General features: G+C 42.0%; 1 protein-coding gene across 3 annotated transcripts in view; it reads right to left on the bottom strand.

Annotated features, from left to right (window-relative positions):
• PARD3 (par-3 family cell polarity regulator) overlaps positions 1–16,389 on the bottom strand; it is a 1,299,417-nt gene that overhangs the window by 702,682 nt on the left and 580,346 nt on the right. For all 3 annotated transcript variants that reach the window (XM_030199049.1, XM_030199057.1, XM_030199066.1), the window contains exon 8: positions 358–483. In XM_030199049.1, the coding sequence (XP_030054909.1) occupies positions 358–483 (126 nt within the window). The remainder of the gene's footprint in view (positions 1–357; positions 484–16,389) is intronic.

The raw sequence follows: 16,389 nt of genomic DNA, 5'->3' as shown, positions 1-16,389 counted from the left end.
GCTCCACGGCACTTAACACACACTTCATTAGTGTGCACTAAATTCAATAGAGCACCTTAGTAAAAGGACCCCTAAATGAACTGCTCAAGGCAAAACACAAATCTATTCCAAAATATGGAACCTTACCGCTTTAACAATGTTGCTGCTGTGTTGCTACACTGAGAAATCAGGTTATCATTCATTATTTGATCTACTAGAATTAAATCTTCTATCTGATCTAGTAGAAGTATAAAACAGTACTTTAAAAGCACTCAGCATATGCCCTGTTAAAATTAAATCTGAATGGTTTCAAAAAATATTTTGTAATCAGTTTAACATGGTAGGTGCAAAATTACAAAGTTTATACAATATACTTACTGTTCAAATCTTCTATTGCGAAGGTCCCCATCATTAATCCTGACAATGCAATCATTCTCATGAAAGAGACTTTGTCGCTCAGCTTTACCACCTTTCTCAAGTCGTTTTACTAACAATCCCAAGGTTCTGGAACATTAAAAATTCAATTAGCATATGTATTCTTAGTACATAATGCTGGACTGATTTCATATAATTTTATGCTAATCATAAAGGCGATTAAAATTATTACGCACTGAACTAGTACTAAAAAAACTGAAGCACCAATCAATTCAGGAGTAAAATGTGAACCTGTGCCTCACTTTTTAACTTCAGCCAATATTTATACGCTTTTTAGTGAAGCACAGTCTTCCCAGGTTAGGAGGCAAACTTATCTTATAAAAGAACACAGAGAGGAATTTTCGAACGGGGACACCCATCTCCATGGCCGGCCATCTCTGGGGCCAGCGCCGCAAAGGGGCGGAGCCAACCGTATTTTCGAAAAAGATGGCCGGTCATCTTTTTTCAATAATACAGTTGGGGCCGCCCAAATGTCAGAGATGGCTGGGTTTGAGATGGGCAGCCTTGGCTTTTGCCCATAATGGAAACCGAAGCCAGACATCTCAAACCTGGCCAAATCCAAGGCATTTGGTCGTGGGAGGGGCCAGGATTCATAGTGCACTAGTCCCCCTCACATGCCAGGACACCAACCGGGCACCCTAGGGGGCACTTCCAAAAACTTCTAAAAAGTTTTTTAAAAAATTTAAAATAGCTCCCAGGTGCATAGCTCCCTTACCTTGGGTGCTGAGCCCCCCAAATCCCACTATCCACAACTATACACCACTACCATAGCCCTAAAGGGTGAAAGGGGACACCTACATGTGGGTACAGTGGTTTTTGGGGGGGATTGGAGGGCTCCCATTTACCACTACAAGTGTAACAGGTAGGGGGGGATGGGCCTGGGTCCGCCTGCCTGAAGTCCACTGCACCCACTAAAAAACTGCTCCAGGGACCTGTATACTGCTGCGATGGACCTGAGTATGACATTTGAGGCTGGCATAGAGGCTGGCAAAAAAAGTTTTTAAAGTTGTTTTTTGAGGGTGGGAGGGGTCATCTGGTCAGTTCGGGCACTTTTTTGGGACTTGGACCTGAAAAAAAGGGACCAAGTAAAATCGGCCAAATGCTCGTCAGGGCTGGCTTTCTTTTTTCCATTATCATGCGAAGCCGGCCATCTCAACGCATGCCCCCGTCCCACCCCCGTCCTGCCTTCGCTACCGTGCTGACATGTCCCCTTGAACTTTCGCCGGCCCCGCGACAGAATGAAGTTGAAGCCAGCCAAAATCGGCTTTCGATTATACCGATTTGGTTGACTTCAGGAGATCGCTGGCCATCTCCAAATTTGTGTCAGAAGATGGCCGCTGATCTGTTTCGAAAATGAGCTGGATAATGAGCTAGATTCTATATATGGCACCTGAAAATTCAACATGGAAAAAAAATATGCCTAGGTGTATTCTGTAAAGCACACCTACATTTTACAGAATAGGTTTAAATTTCTGTACGGTATATAGAATAATGCTACGTACATTTCCATGTGACCACGTGTAGTTGCGGACATTTATGCCATGTTTTACTTGGCGTAAATACCAATGCTTAAATTAGGCACAGAGTGGGTGTATTCTATGACAACATGCATAGATTTTAGAAACACCCATGCCCTGCACATGCCCCCTTTTCAACTATGCGACTTAGAATTCAGGTGCACCAAGTTACAGAATACACTTAGCGAGCTGTGTGCTTAAATCTTAATTAATGTCAGTTAGTTCTGATAATTGCTTAACATCCAATTAACAGTGCTGATTAGCTAGTTAACCAATTAAGTTACATGCATGTTCTAGAATATGCTTTGATTTCTGTGCGGAAATTAAAGCGCCATGTGTAGAATCTCAGGGATTATCCATGTAATACTTCTTGCACAAATACCTAACTACTCAATGATTTGTTGTGCTTGGCTTTAATTACACATCTTTTCCAGATCAAGGTACGCTATATATTTAAGTACAATTCATAATCCTGTCCAAGTGGCCAATAATCTAAATTGTACTACAGTGTGCCATGTACACCCAGAACGCTCTTTACAACCTAAAATACTGGGATGAGGAGAATATGTAAGGTAGGAGAAGATTTCTTATGCACTGTATGCCACAACACTGTGGCTAGTAACATTAAGCCATTTAAAACAGACACAAATCCTCACAACTTAGGGAAGACCACATTCAAAAAGGATTTTACTACAGGGAAGCAAACTGAAAAAAAGATGGCTATACAACTCTATGGGGAGAAGGAGAGCGAAAGGGGCATTTAAGGCCCTATATTTCAAGCAGTTTTAGTTTGCCATATACACAAAATGAGAGCAACCCATCAGCAAACGAGCCTCTTCTTTCAAAAAAGAAAATCAAGCAGTTTCATTTGTCTGGAATAAACAAAATGACAAATTTGCGAAAGAAATAGCATTTGCTTTGTTTGGAGCATTATATACTGATCTAAAAGAAAATATTTGAGAATTAGGGTTGGTAAAACCTTTCTATTACTAAACACAAATGCATATGCATATATAGTAAGAGCTGGATTCAGTTTTTATGTAAAACTAGTAAAAAAGGCCCGTTTCTGGATCAAATGAAACGGGTGCTAGCAAGGTTTTCCTCCCCAACACCCCCTCCCTCCCTAACCACCGGTTCGTCGTTCTGAAGCCACCGACGCCATAGGTCCGCACCTCGTGAACGCACCTTCATCAGCTTCTTGGTTGTGAAGCCACTGACGCCATTGCCCCGCCCTCGATGCGTGACGCCATTGCTCCGCCCTCGACGTTATCACGTTTGACGCGAGGGCGGGGCCCAGCGACATGGTGCTTTCGGTGGCTTCACCACCACGAACCCTTCATTGCGGAAGTGACATCAGTGTCCTCAGAACGTTGAGGGTGAGTTTTATATACGGAAGTGACGTCCGTGTCCTCAGAACGTTGAGGGTGAGTTTTATTATATTAGATTATTATAGCAAAATAAAACTTGTACTGACTAAAGTACAACTGGATATAAAAATTCATTTCACTACTGTGCAGTTAAGCATAAATCTTACATTAACTGTATTAAATTTCATATTCAAACACAAACAGTGAAGTGATAGTAACGTGGAGGGGAATAATCCAACGGCGCCGGCCAAATAGATGGCCAGCCATGTTCGGGGCCAGCTACGCAAAGGGGCGGAGCCAGCTGTATTTTCGAAATATGGTTGGGGCCGGCTAAATCAACATTTAGGTCAAATGTTGAGATCGCCGGGTGTAGAGCAGATGGCCGGCTTCAGTTTTCAGCCATAATGGAAACCGGGCCAAATGCAAGTCATTTTGTCGTGGGAGGAGCCAGCATTTGTAGTGCACTGGCCCCCCTGACATGCCAGGACACCAACCGGGCAACCTAAGGGACACTTCTAAAAATTAAAAATTAAAATAGCTCCCAGGTGCATAGCTCCCTTACCTTGGGTACTCAGTCCCCCCCAAATCCCCCCTAAAATCCACTCCCCACAACTCTACACCATTACCATAGCCCTAAGGGGTGAAGGGGGGCACCTACATACGGGTACAGTGGGTTTTAGGGGGGTTTGGAGGGCTCAACATTAACCACCACAAGTGGAACAGGTAGGGGGTGGGGATGGGCCTGGGTCCACCTTCCTGAAGTGCAGTGCACCCACTAAAAACTGCTCCAGGGACCTGCATACTGCTGTCAGGGAGCTGGGTATGACATTTGAGGTTGGCATACAGGCTGGCAAAAAATGTTTTTTAAATTGTTTTTTTTTTGGGGTGGGAGGGGGTTGGTGACCACTGGGGGAGTAAGAGGAGGTGATCCATGATTCCCTCCGGTGGTCATCTGGTCAATTGGGGCACTTTTTGGTGACTTGGTCCTAAAAATAAATGGACCAAGTCCAGCCGGTGAAATGCTCGTCCGAGCCAGCCATCTTTTTTCGATTATCATGCGAAGCCGGCCATCTCGTAACCACGCCCCCGTCCCGCCTTCCGTACCCTCCCTTGAAGGTTGGCTGGCTCCGCGACGAAAAACCAGTTGGCGCCAGCCAAAATTGGCTTTCGATTATACCGATTTGGCCGGGATCAGGAGATCGCTGGCCATCTCCCGATTTGTGTCGGAAGATGGCCGGCGATCTCTTTCGAAAATGAGCTGGATAGTAAATGACGGCAGATAAAGACCTGTACGGTCCATCCAGTCTGCCCAACAAGATAAACTCATTTTATATGGTATGTGATACTTTATATGTATACCCGAGTTTGATTTGTCCTTGCCTTTCTCAGGGTACAGACCGTAGAAGTCTGCCCAGTACTGATCTTGTACTACGTTCTGAAGCTAACATTGAAGCCCCTTAAAATTTACACACCAGCCCATCCCTATCTATTCAGTCACGATCAGGGCGTAGACCGTAGAAGCCTGCCCAGCTCCCATTTTGTTTCCAATTACCGGCATCACCACCCGATCTCTGCTAAGATTCCACGGAACCATTCCTTCTAAACAGGATTCTTTTGTGTTTATCCCACGCATGTTTGAATTTCATTACCGTTTTCATCTCCACCACCTCCCACTGGAGGGCATTCCACATATCCACCACCCTCTCCATGAAAAAATACTTCCTGACATTAGTCCTGGGTGTGCCCCCCTTCAATCTCAATTCATGTCCTCTAGTTCTACCAACTTCCCGTCTCCGGAAAAGGTTCGTTTGCAGATTAATACCTTTCAAATATTTGAATGTCTGTTATCATATCACCCCTGTTTCTCCTTTCCAACAAGGTATACATGTTCAGGAAAGTAAGTCTCTCCTCGTACGGTTTGCAACGCAAGTCCCATACCATTTTCGTACCTTTTCTTTGCACTGCTTCCAGTCTTTTTACATCTTTAGCCAGATATGGCCTCCAAAACTGAAGACAATACTCCAAGTGGGGCCTCACCAACGTCTTGTAAAGGGGCATCAACACCTCCTTTCTTCTACTGGTTGTGCCCCTCTCCTCACAGCCTAGCATCCTTCTAGCCACGGCCATCGCCTTGTCGCATTGTTTCTTCACCTTCAGATCCTCCGACACCAACACACCAAGCTGAGCCGAGCTTACTTCTCTCACCTCCTATCTGGTATCTCTCTTTTAGGTTTCCGCACCCCAAGTGCATCACTCTACACTTCTTGGCATTAAATTTTAAATGCCAGACCCTCGACCATTCATCTAACGTTCGGAGATCTCTTCTCATCATTTCTACTCCCTCCAGGGTATCCACTCTATTGGCTATTTTCGTGTCATCCTCAAAAAGGCACACCTTTCCTTCCAACCTTTCAACAATATCTCCCACAAATATATTAAACGGAATAGGCCCCAGCACCGACCCCTAAGGAACTCCACTGCTCACCTTCCTTTCCTTCGAGCGCATTCCATTTACCAACACCCTCTGCCACCTGTCGGTCAACCAGTTTCATTTCCAGTTCACTACTTTCGGTTCTAAGTTCAACCCTTTCAGCTTATTTATGAGTCTTCAGTAGGGGACCGTATCAAAGGCTTTGATGAAGTCCAAGTAGTTTACATCTAGCGCTCGTCCCTCCTCCAGTTCTTTGGTCACCCAGTCAAAAAAGTCAATAAGATTCGTTTGGCAGGATTTACCTTTGGTAAAGCCATGTTGCCTCGGGTCCTGTAACCCGTCGGTTTCTAGAAAGTTAACTATCCTTTCTTTCGGCAGCAACTCCATTATTTTTCCTACCACCGATGTGAGACTTACCGGTCTGTAGTTTCCCACTTCTTCCCTGTCTCCACTTTTGTGAAAGGGGACCACATCCACTCGTCTCCAATCTCGCGGAAACTCTCCCGTCTCTAAAAATCTATTAAATAAATCTTTAAGAGGTCCCGCCAGGACCTCTCTGAGCTCCTTCAGTATCCTGGGATGTATCCCATCCGGCCCCATAGCTTTGTTCACCTTCACATTCTCCAGCTGTTTATAAACTCTTTCTTCCGTAAATGGCGCAGTATTCACTCCATCCCAGACGTTCCCTCGGCAGCCAACTGCAGACCTTCTCCAGGATTTTCCTCCTTGAACACCGAAGAGAAATAATTGTTTAGCACGTTCGCTTTATCTTCATCACTCTCCACATAACCATTCTCATTATATATCTTTCAGTCTCGCAATTTCATTCCTATCTCTTCTCCTTTCTCCAATATATCTGAAAAAAGTTTTGTCACCTCTCTTTATATCTTTAGCCATTTTTTCTTCCACTCGCGCTTTCCCTAGTTGTATTTCCCTCTTCGCTTCTTTCAGTTTAATCTGATATCTTTTCTGTGATCCTCTCATTGCGTTCTTTTGTATTTCTCGAACAAAGCCTCTTTCGCTCTTATTTTTTCAGCTAATTGTTTGGAGAACCATATAGGCTTCCTGCTTCTCTTGTTTTTGTTTACTTTCTTCACAAAAAGATCAGTTGCCATATTTATAGCAGCCTTTAGCTTGGACCACTGTTTTTCCACTTCTCCTACGACTTCCCATGCCAACAGATCCTTCTTCAGGTATTCCCCCATTTTACCAAAATCAGTATGTCTGAAATCCAGTACTTTGAGTGAGCACTAGATCCAGCATCAACCCTTCCCTCGCGGGTTCTGTCACCATTTGTCTGAGCAAGGCACTTTGACAGGCATCCACAATCTCCCTACTTCTTTCCGATTCTGCAAACGGGACGTTCCAATCCACGTCAGACAAATTGAAATCTCCCAACAGTAGCACCTCCCCTTTCATACCAATGTTTTGAATATATTCTATCAGATCCTTGTCTAACTTCTCCGTTTGATCAGGAGGTCTGTAGATAACTCCTGTGTGGATACAGGTTCCGTCTTCTCTTTCCAGGACGATCCATAAAGCTTCTTCTTTTCCCCAGGGTCCCCACATTTCAGCCACTCTGATATTCTTTCTCTCATACAGAGAGCCACTCCTCCACCTCTTCAGCCCTCTCTATCCTTCCTAAAAAGATTATAGCCCGGTACGGTTACATCCCATTCATGAGAATCGTTGAAGCATGTCTCCGTAGTAGCAACAATATCTAAGTTTTTTTCAACCATCAGGGCTTGCAAGTCTTGAACATTTTTACTTAGACTGTCACGTCGCTGCAAGCGATCTGGAGTAGTGAGCCCTTGAGCTGCTGCCAGAGACCGGCAACAGCAGGAAGACCACCCACCAGGAAGCGCGGACAAACACCAACAGGCTGGACTGGAACCACAAGCTGGAGCGGACTTGACTTGGCTGGACTGGAACCACAAGCTGGAGCGGAGTTGTCTTGACTGGACTGGAACCACAAGCTGGAGCGGACTTGGCTTGGCTGGACTGGAACCACAAGCTGGAGCGGACTTGGATTGGCTGGACTGGAACCACAAGCTGGAGCAGACTTGGCTTGACTGAACTGGAACCACAAAGCTGGAGTGGACTTGGCTTGGCAAGACTGGACTGGAACCAGATTGAAGTACTCAGGCAAGGCAGACACGAACGGGAAAGGGCTAAAGACAACCAGGGTGGAACAAGCAGGCAGGGAACTATAGCCGAAGACAGACAGATCAGGGAAACAATAAGGAACTGGAGCTAGGCAGAGCAGATACAGCAGCAAGGAACTAAAGTTAAAGACACCCAAGGCAAGAACAAACAGAAGAAACTAAAGCTAAGGACACACAAAGCAGATACTAGCAGAGCTAGAGCAGCAACAAACACTCTCAGACAAAAGCACATCTGAAGACCTCTGTTGCAAAGGCAAAGCCTGAAAGTTCCCAAGTGCTTAATAAGGCAATTACAGATGATGTCAGCGGTGAGGCTTGACAGCAGAACCACCGGGGCAAGTCTGGAAAGCTGGAACATCAGGACCGGAATGGAACCTGGAAGACATCTGAGAAACAGGAAAAAACAGTCCACAGCAACCACAGGACCCAGTCACCCGGAGGCAAGGTGAGTGTAGGCATAGAATAAAGTCACAGTCGTGACATAGACTACGAGCATTTGTGCACATAGCTTTCCATGTGCTTAGTGAGTTTGGGTGTTTTTTTATATTTACATGACCTTTCCCTCTGTTTTCATGTTCATTCTGGGGGTGACTTTCCGAAATCCCATTTCCTTTTGTCACCCCCACCCTCTAGTTTAAATGTCTAGAAACATACTGTCTGAATTTCTCCCCAAGGATCCTTTTTCCCATCACAGAAAGATGTAGCCCATCATTACAGCCTGTTATTTTTCCATGTAGTACTCCATTCGCCTATGTATCTGAAACCTTCTTCTTTACACCAAGACTCAAGCCACTTATTGAATTCCTCTGTTTTGCGTAGTCTTTCCTCTCCCCTCCCCAACGTAAGAATTACTTCAGAAAAAGTCACAGTCCGAACCAAAGATTTCAGTCCCTCCCCAAACTTCTGGAATGCTCTCTGTGCTGTAAACTTGCTATTGTTGGCCAGGTCATTTGTCCCCAGGTGAAATACAACATCAGCGTTAGAAGCCTCGCTCTCTTCTCGGATGACTTTCAGTATTTGGTCTGTACATCTTGTAGCTGAAGATTCTGGAAGTCATTTGATTCTTTATTGAAAATTCAACTGACCAGACATGAACCATGTTTAGGCCAGAAGGCCCGTGTCAGGGGTCAAGGTATATCTGAATATGTCAGAAAACAATTGTTTCTTTAAAATCAGATCAGGTTAAGATTAAAATCAAACACACATGCACATAAAAGTATCTGTCTGCTGTCTGAAGAAAATATCAAAACAGAAGAACTTTAGCAAAACTGCCTGCTAACACCACTTGCTCCAAAACTCTCCTGCCATTAATTATCAGTTTGCTGTTTGTGTTTGGATTTGTTGTACTGCACAGTGTCAACTCTTTTTTGCTGGGTTAAATTTTATAACATTATCAAGAATTTGGTGAGTGAGGACCCCCTGGTAAAAGACTAGAAAAGAGCACTAAGGCTGATTTTATAAACATTTTGTTAGGTCTCTTAAAGATGCTGTAATCACAATATTAGTAGAAGTATAATCAACTATGTTCATTTCATTTTTTCCTTTAATGCTTTTTGGCTACATATTGCATGTACTTAAAATGATTAATGTCCATACTTTTAGCATATAACAGATACAGTAGCTGTTAAAGATAGTTTCAGACTGCTGAGCACCCTACCCAAAAGAGAAGTCTATAATCATAAGAACATAAGAATAGCCATACTGGGTCAGACCGAATAGTCCATCTAGCCCAGTATCCTGTTTCCAACAGTGGCCAGTCCATGTCACCACCTATCCCAAGACAAGCAGTGGCTTCCCCATGTCTGACTCAATAGCTGACTATGGACTTTTCCTCCAAGAACTTGTTCAAACCTTTTTTAACCCCAGATGCTAACCGCTGTTACCAATCCTCCAGAAAAGAGTTCCACAGCTTAACTATTCATTGAGTGAAAAAAATATTTCCTCTAGTTTTAAAAGTGTTTCCATTTAACTGAGTGTCTCCTGGTCTTTGTCCTTTATGAAAGAGTAAAAAAAAAATATGCACTTCTACTCATTCTATACCACTTAGGATTTAAGATAAGAATTTATCCTGTGTGTTGATCATCTAGGGAAGGCGAGCAAAGAGCAGTTGCAGTCAAAGCAAAACAAAAGGTCTTGATAGTCACACAAACTCAAAAAACCATCCTTACCTACTTTTGCACATTTTTACAAGAGAATTTTAGGAGCAGTATTGGGGGTGATAATTGTTGTGTTTATCATAATCTCAGAGGAGTAACAATGATTCTAGGGGCATAAAAGTTAATTGAGGGAGCACAAGGCTAAAGGTTCACTTAGAAAGCCTAATAATATTACACCAGCCCTTGACACTCAGAGTAGAGCCCAAATTATGGACTTAACCTGCATTCTTAAATGACAATTCAAGGTGTTGTGTCAGATCTGAAAGCAGATACGTTTTCTACCCCAAGCAGGAGGTAATAAACTGCAGTGGCAAGCTGCATAGGGAGGTGTTGTATTACCAGTATAAAATAACTAAGATAAAAATGGCAAACTAGCTTAATTCATTAAAATAATTTAAATCCTGCTGTGTTACTAGGAAGAAACAGAGAATATTTCATGATTACTCATATTAACTGTAACAATTTCCTGGAATTGGCAAAACAAACAATTACTTGAAACAACAGGCAAGCCATGTAACTCTGGGCATGTAATTGACTAGACTATGTTAGTGGGAATTTAGGGTCTCGGTTCAGGGAATTACTATTATAAATAAATAACTTGTATCTGTGTGTCTTATATAAACCACAGAGAGATAGTGATAATGATAATTTGCTACTTTGTACATTTACATAATTATTCCTAGTGTTTTCTGAAGGTTTATGAAATCAGCAGTAATGAAAGAAGTTATTCTCTACACTGTTGGGCTTGCTGTTTAATCCATATAATCCCTCAGAACAAGAATTATCACTCTTAATAATGCAGCATATTAAAAAAAAAACAAAATAAGAAATCATTAATCATGAGGAAAAACAGCTTGATTAGTCTCATTAAATGAATTCACTAGTACTCATCTACAGTAGTGCTATTATTTTAAAGAAATTATGTTTAAAATGGTGCCATCCAAAGCAGCTAGGTGTCAGGCTATCTGTAGTGAATAAGCACAACGCATATTTGCGTACAGTGGAATATATGCATACATATTCCTTTTGGATAACTTGAAAAGCAAACCTGATAGGATCGGGTTGAACAAATAACTGTAGAATATTCACGGGAAGTGTTTTTATGTTTAAAAAACAACAACTAATTTAGGTCATGGTAAGGTTCACAATATTGCACTGCACTACAGTGCATTTAAAACTAGCCTGTTCTACAAGACGACAAGATAGATATGAACAGTAGTCCAAAAAAAGGGGACTTGACATGGATTTACAAATTGCTAATGAGTTGAATAAATGTTAAAATGAGGTGATTTTCTTAGCTCTGGCTAATTGACAAAAAAATAATTTCACTAACACATAATGGCTGCGATAATGGAACAAATAGTTAACAACTGGATCAATACCAGACTTATTTGACAACACTGCGGAAACCCAGGCCAAAGAATCGGCCTGCTTATCTGACGTTGCTGCCTGGATGTCCAACCGCCACCTGAAACTGAAACATGGCCAAGACCGAGCTCATTGTCTTTCCATCCAAACCCACTTCTCCTCTCCCTCCACTCTATCTCAGTCGATAACACCCTAATCCTCCCCGTCTCATCTGCCCGCAACCTCGGAGTCATCTTCGACTCCTCCCTCTCCTTCTCTGCGCATATCCAACAGACAGCCAAGACCTGCCGCTTTTGAACTCTCATCCACTGCCTCATTACCTCTCGCCTTGACTACTGTAACCTACTCCTCACTGGCCTCCCACTTAGCCACCTATCCCCCCTTCAATCCATTCAGAACTCTGCTGCGCGTCTTATCTTCCGTCTAGACCGTTATACTCATATCACCCCTCTCCTCAAATCACTTCACTGGCTTCCAATCAGGTACCGCATACAGTTCAAGCTTCTCCAACTAACCTACAAATGCACTCGATCTGCAGCCCCTCATTACCTCTCTACCCTCATCTCCCCTTACGTTCCTACCTGAAACCTCCGCTCACAGGACAAATCCCTCCTCTCGATACCCTTCTCCACCATCGCCAACTCCAGGCTCCGCCCTTTCTGCCTCGCCTCTTCCTATGCTTGGAATAAACTCCCTGAGCCCATACGCCAAGCCCCCTCCCTACCCATCTTCAAATCCCTATTCAAAACCCACCTCTTCAATGTCGCATTCGGCACCTAACCATTATACCTCTATTCAAGAAATCTAGACTGCACCAACTTGACATTTTGTCCTTTAGATTGTAAGCTCCTTTGAGCAGGGACTATCCTTATTTATAAAACTGTACAGCGCTGCGTAACCCTAGTAGCGCTTTAGAAATGTTAAGTAGTAGTAGTAGTATTTGGATCGTCAGTTGATTCGTAAACTTCATTCAATGTTAGGCATCAGCTCAGCTTGATTTTAATACCTCTAATCAAGCTTTTTTTTTAATTAATTTTCAAATTTTGTATTCAAAAAGAGAACAAGAAAAAGATGACAAAGAAAAATATTTATACAGCATAATACATATCATCATCCAAAAGTCTTTAACAAGAACAAAAAAGAAAAAGCAAAATTTTAGGAAATAAACTAAGGTTATTAAGAAAAAACTCTCCACACATGGAGCCCTGCGGCTCCAAAACAGTACCCGCAAACCTTCTTCTGACCATTAATGAAAACATCTAATTATAAAAGGTCAAAGAATACATACTTCTTACCTTTTACTATAATCAAGCAATTTCAAGGGGCTCCATAGGAAAAAAAAAAAAACGTAGTCCCAATGCCCAGCACAGATGATTTCAAAGCATGAACCTGTTTCTTCATGCTTGCATAGCCTGCGAGATGTCCAGGAATATCTGAATCCTTTGCCCACAAAACAGTGTTTCCATAATCTTAAAGTAAGCCTACTACAGTACATAAGTGTTACCATGCTAGGACAGACCGAAGGTCCATCAAGCCCAGTATCCTGTTTCCAACAGTGGCCAATCCAGGTCACAAGTACCTGGCAAGATCCCAAAACAGTACAATACATTTTATGCTGCTTATCCCAGAAATAAGCATTATAATATCCTTGTTTTTATTTCCCATAAGTACACACGTATTACCACACTGGGACAGACCAAAGGTCCATCAAGCCCAGCATCCCGTTTCCAACAGTGGCCAATCCAGGTCACAAATACCTGGCAAGATCCTAAAAAAGTACTAAACATTTTATATTGCTTATCCCAGAAATAGTGGATTTTCCCCAAGTCCATTTAATAATGTCTATGGACTTTTCCTTTAGGAAGCCGTCCAAACCTTTTTTAAACTCCGCTAAGCTAACTGCCTTTACCACATTCTCTGGCAACGAATTCCAGAGTTGAATTACACGTTGAGTGAAGAAACATTTTCTCCGATTCATTTTAAATTTACTACATTGTAGCTTCATCGCATGCCCCCTAGTCCTAGTATTTTTGGAAAACATAAATAGACGCTTCACATCTACTCACTCAACTCCACTCATTATTTTATAGACCTCTATCATATCTCCCCTCAGCCGTCTTTCCTCCAAGCTGAAGAGCCCTAGCCGCTTTAGCCTTTCCTCATAGGGAAGTCATCCCATCCCCTTTATCATTTTCGTCGCCCTTCTCTGTACCTTTTCTAATTCTACTTTTGTGAGATGTGGCCACTAGAATTGAACACAGTATTAGAGGTGCAGTAGCACCATGGAGCGATATAAAGGCATTATAACGTCCTCATTTTTGTTTTCCATTTTATCATTCCTTAAATTAGTTTTCTATCAAACATTCTTTTTTTTCTGCTTAACAGATCCACCGTTAATTCAGATCATTTTATTTTATCTAGGACAAGGTAAGGAGCTGATTACAGGCCAAGTATATTATTCAAAAGGGACAGTATTTCAGGTTAAGGCTCAATTTCCTAAAAAAAAATATCTGTTTAATACAAATCCATTTGTATGATAATTTAGAGAGCAAGTCTTTCAAATAGGCAACTCCAAGAAAATGAACTAAAGCAAATAAGTTTTACGGGCTCACTGATAGCCCTTTTCTTTATTGCATATGTCATTTTCTATAAGTATATTTTATTTTAGCATGGTAAATTCTATTTATGTATCTATAGCATGAGTTTAACATAATGCATTCTTTGATGAATCTGAAAAGACCATCGACAGAAGGGTAGCACTGAGTCAGATGAGGTGGATGCTTAATCCATTGCTTCCCCTTAAACACCATAATAGAGAGAGCTGATATCCAAAAATAAGGGTTTTTTTCAGGTCCAAGCCTACAATATTTTCAAAAGTTTCCACTGCAAGGTTGTGTTAGCTAGAAACAAAGTATACTTGTCAGTGGGCATTCTGCTCTGCGATGCTTCAGAGGTGCCAAATGCAGGAAATCCTTTGTATCTGGACATTTTGAGTTTGCCCTGGACTTCTTTCTCCTCTAATGACAAGTTTTCACATCCCAGATATTGTTCATGTTACCTTCTTTATTTTTAACCTAAGCCTGGTAAAATATCATATCATGCTCTCTAACTGTAGAGTGTTTCTGTCTGTAGAGTGTTACACTACAGGAAGAAGGGGAAAGGGTCAAAGTACCAGCAGTGACCCCCAGAAAATGCATCTATCCATCACATACCAAATGTGGTTATTTGTTTTAGTTTTTGGCGTTATTGATTTTCATATGGACTGATGGGAAAAGGAGCACATGTTGGTTATCTACTTAGGGGTGATGCTCAAAAGTCACCATTAACATCTGCGTATGCAAATAGCCACCGCTGAACTTACCGAATATGGAACAGTGATAGAAGCTCAAAGGAAATTGCATGCAAATGAGATATGCAGAAAGTCTATGTGCAGCTTGGTTGAGAAAGCATCTAGCACATGCACAGAATGGTCTCACAGTAACCGTAGATGTTATGCACATGTCCAAGAAAAAAAAAGCAGAACGGTGGTAACTGCATCATAGACATGCATTCAAGGTGCACGTCATAAGATGTGTATTGTAAAATTATGCTGTAAAGCACCAAAGCAAACCTTTTTGCATGCACCATAAACGGACATCATATACGTGCGCTGACTGATGTCATATGTGTTCATAAGGATTGATTCGTTGTTTGTTCATTGATCTACAACACAGCTGTGTGTGGAACACACACACACATAATACACGTACATGGTGCATTGCCCTACATATAATACACAGGACAGACGTCCCACACAAATGCAGATACAATTAAAAATACAAGCACACTGCTTTTCAATGGGCAGAACACACACATATACACGTAGATGGCATATTTCCCCACTCATGGCACATTTCCCACACATGTGCATGCAGACACTAACAGACTGCCCCACTGAGAAGTCACCTTCGTGCAATGACAGCTCAGACCTGCCGGAAAATTTTGAACAATACAACTCCAATAAAAACAATACTATAAACACTTCAGCCTACACACTCCCGGTCTCTGATAGTTTGAAAATTTTGGGAGTTACGATTGACCGAAATCTTACACTAGAAGACCATGTGAAAAACACAACAAAGAAAATGTTCTACGCAATGTGGAAACTTAAAAGAATCAAACCTTACTTCCCAAGGGAAACATTCCGCAGCCTAGTACAAGCAATGATGCTAAGAGGCATATTTTCAAAGCACTTTGGGAGGCTAAGTTCCATAGGTTTCTATGGAACTTTGGGAGGCTAAGTGCTTTGAAAATGAGCCTCTAAGTCACCTAGACTACTGTAATGCAATTTACACAGGTTGCAAAGAACAAATCATTAAGAAGCTTCAAACAGCCCAAAACACAGCAGCCAGACTCATATTTGGGAAAGCAAAATACGAAAGCGCCAAACCCTTAAGAGAAAAACTAAATTGGCATCCATTAAAAGAACGAATTGCGTTCAAAGTTTGCACCATGGTCCACAAAATTATACAAGGGGAAGCTCCGGCCTACATGACAGACCTTATAGACCTACCTGCCAGGAACGCAAAAAGATCTGCACGTACATTCCTCAACCTCCATCACCCTAACTGCAAAGGATTAAAATACAAGTCCCCATACGCAACCAGTTTTTCCTACATTTGCACGCAACTATGGAACGCACTTCTGAAGAACATAAAAACAACGTAAGATTTAACCATCTTCAGAAGACTATTGAAAACTGACTTATTCAAGAAGGCATACCACAAACAACCGTCATAATTACTAAACAATAAGACTGAAGAATAAGACTGGATCGACCTTAATCACTCGATCGAATAACCTCAATGCTTTTAATAAACAAACAATTCCACTTCTAATATAAAATCGATTACTATGTAACCATACAATGCTGATTATTCTCACTGCCAAACATTGTCACTTTCTACCCTAATGTCGATAACCGAGCAACAA

Source organism: Microcaecilia unicolor, chromosome 1 (assembly GCF_901765095.1).
Source record: "Microcaecilia unicolor chromosome 1, aMicUni1.1, whole genome shotgun sequence".
Classification (NCBI taxonomy): Eukaryota; Metazoa; Chordata; class Amphibia; order Gymnophiona; family Siphonopidae; genus Microcaecilia; species Microcaecilia unicolor.
Note: the sequence above shows the minus strand (reverse complement) of the source record. Positions and strands in the feature narration are given on the sequence as shown.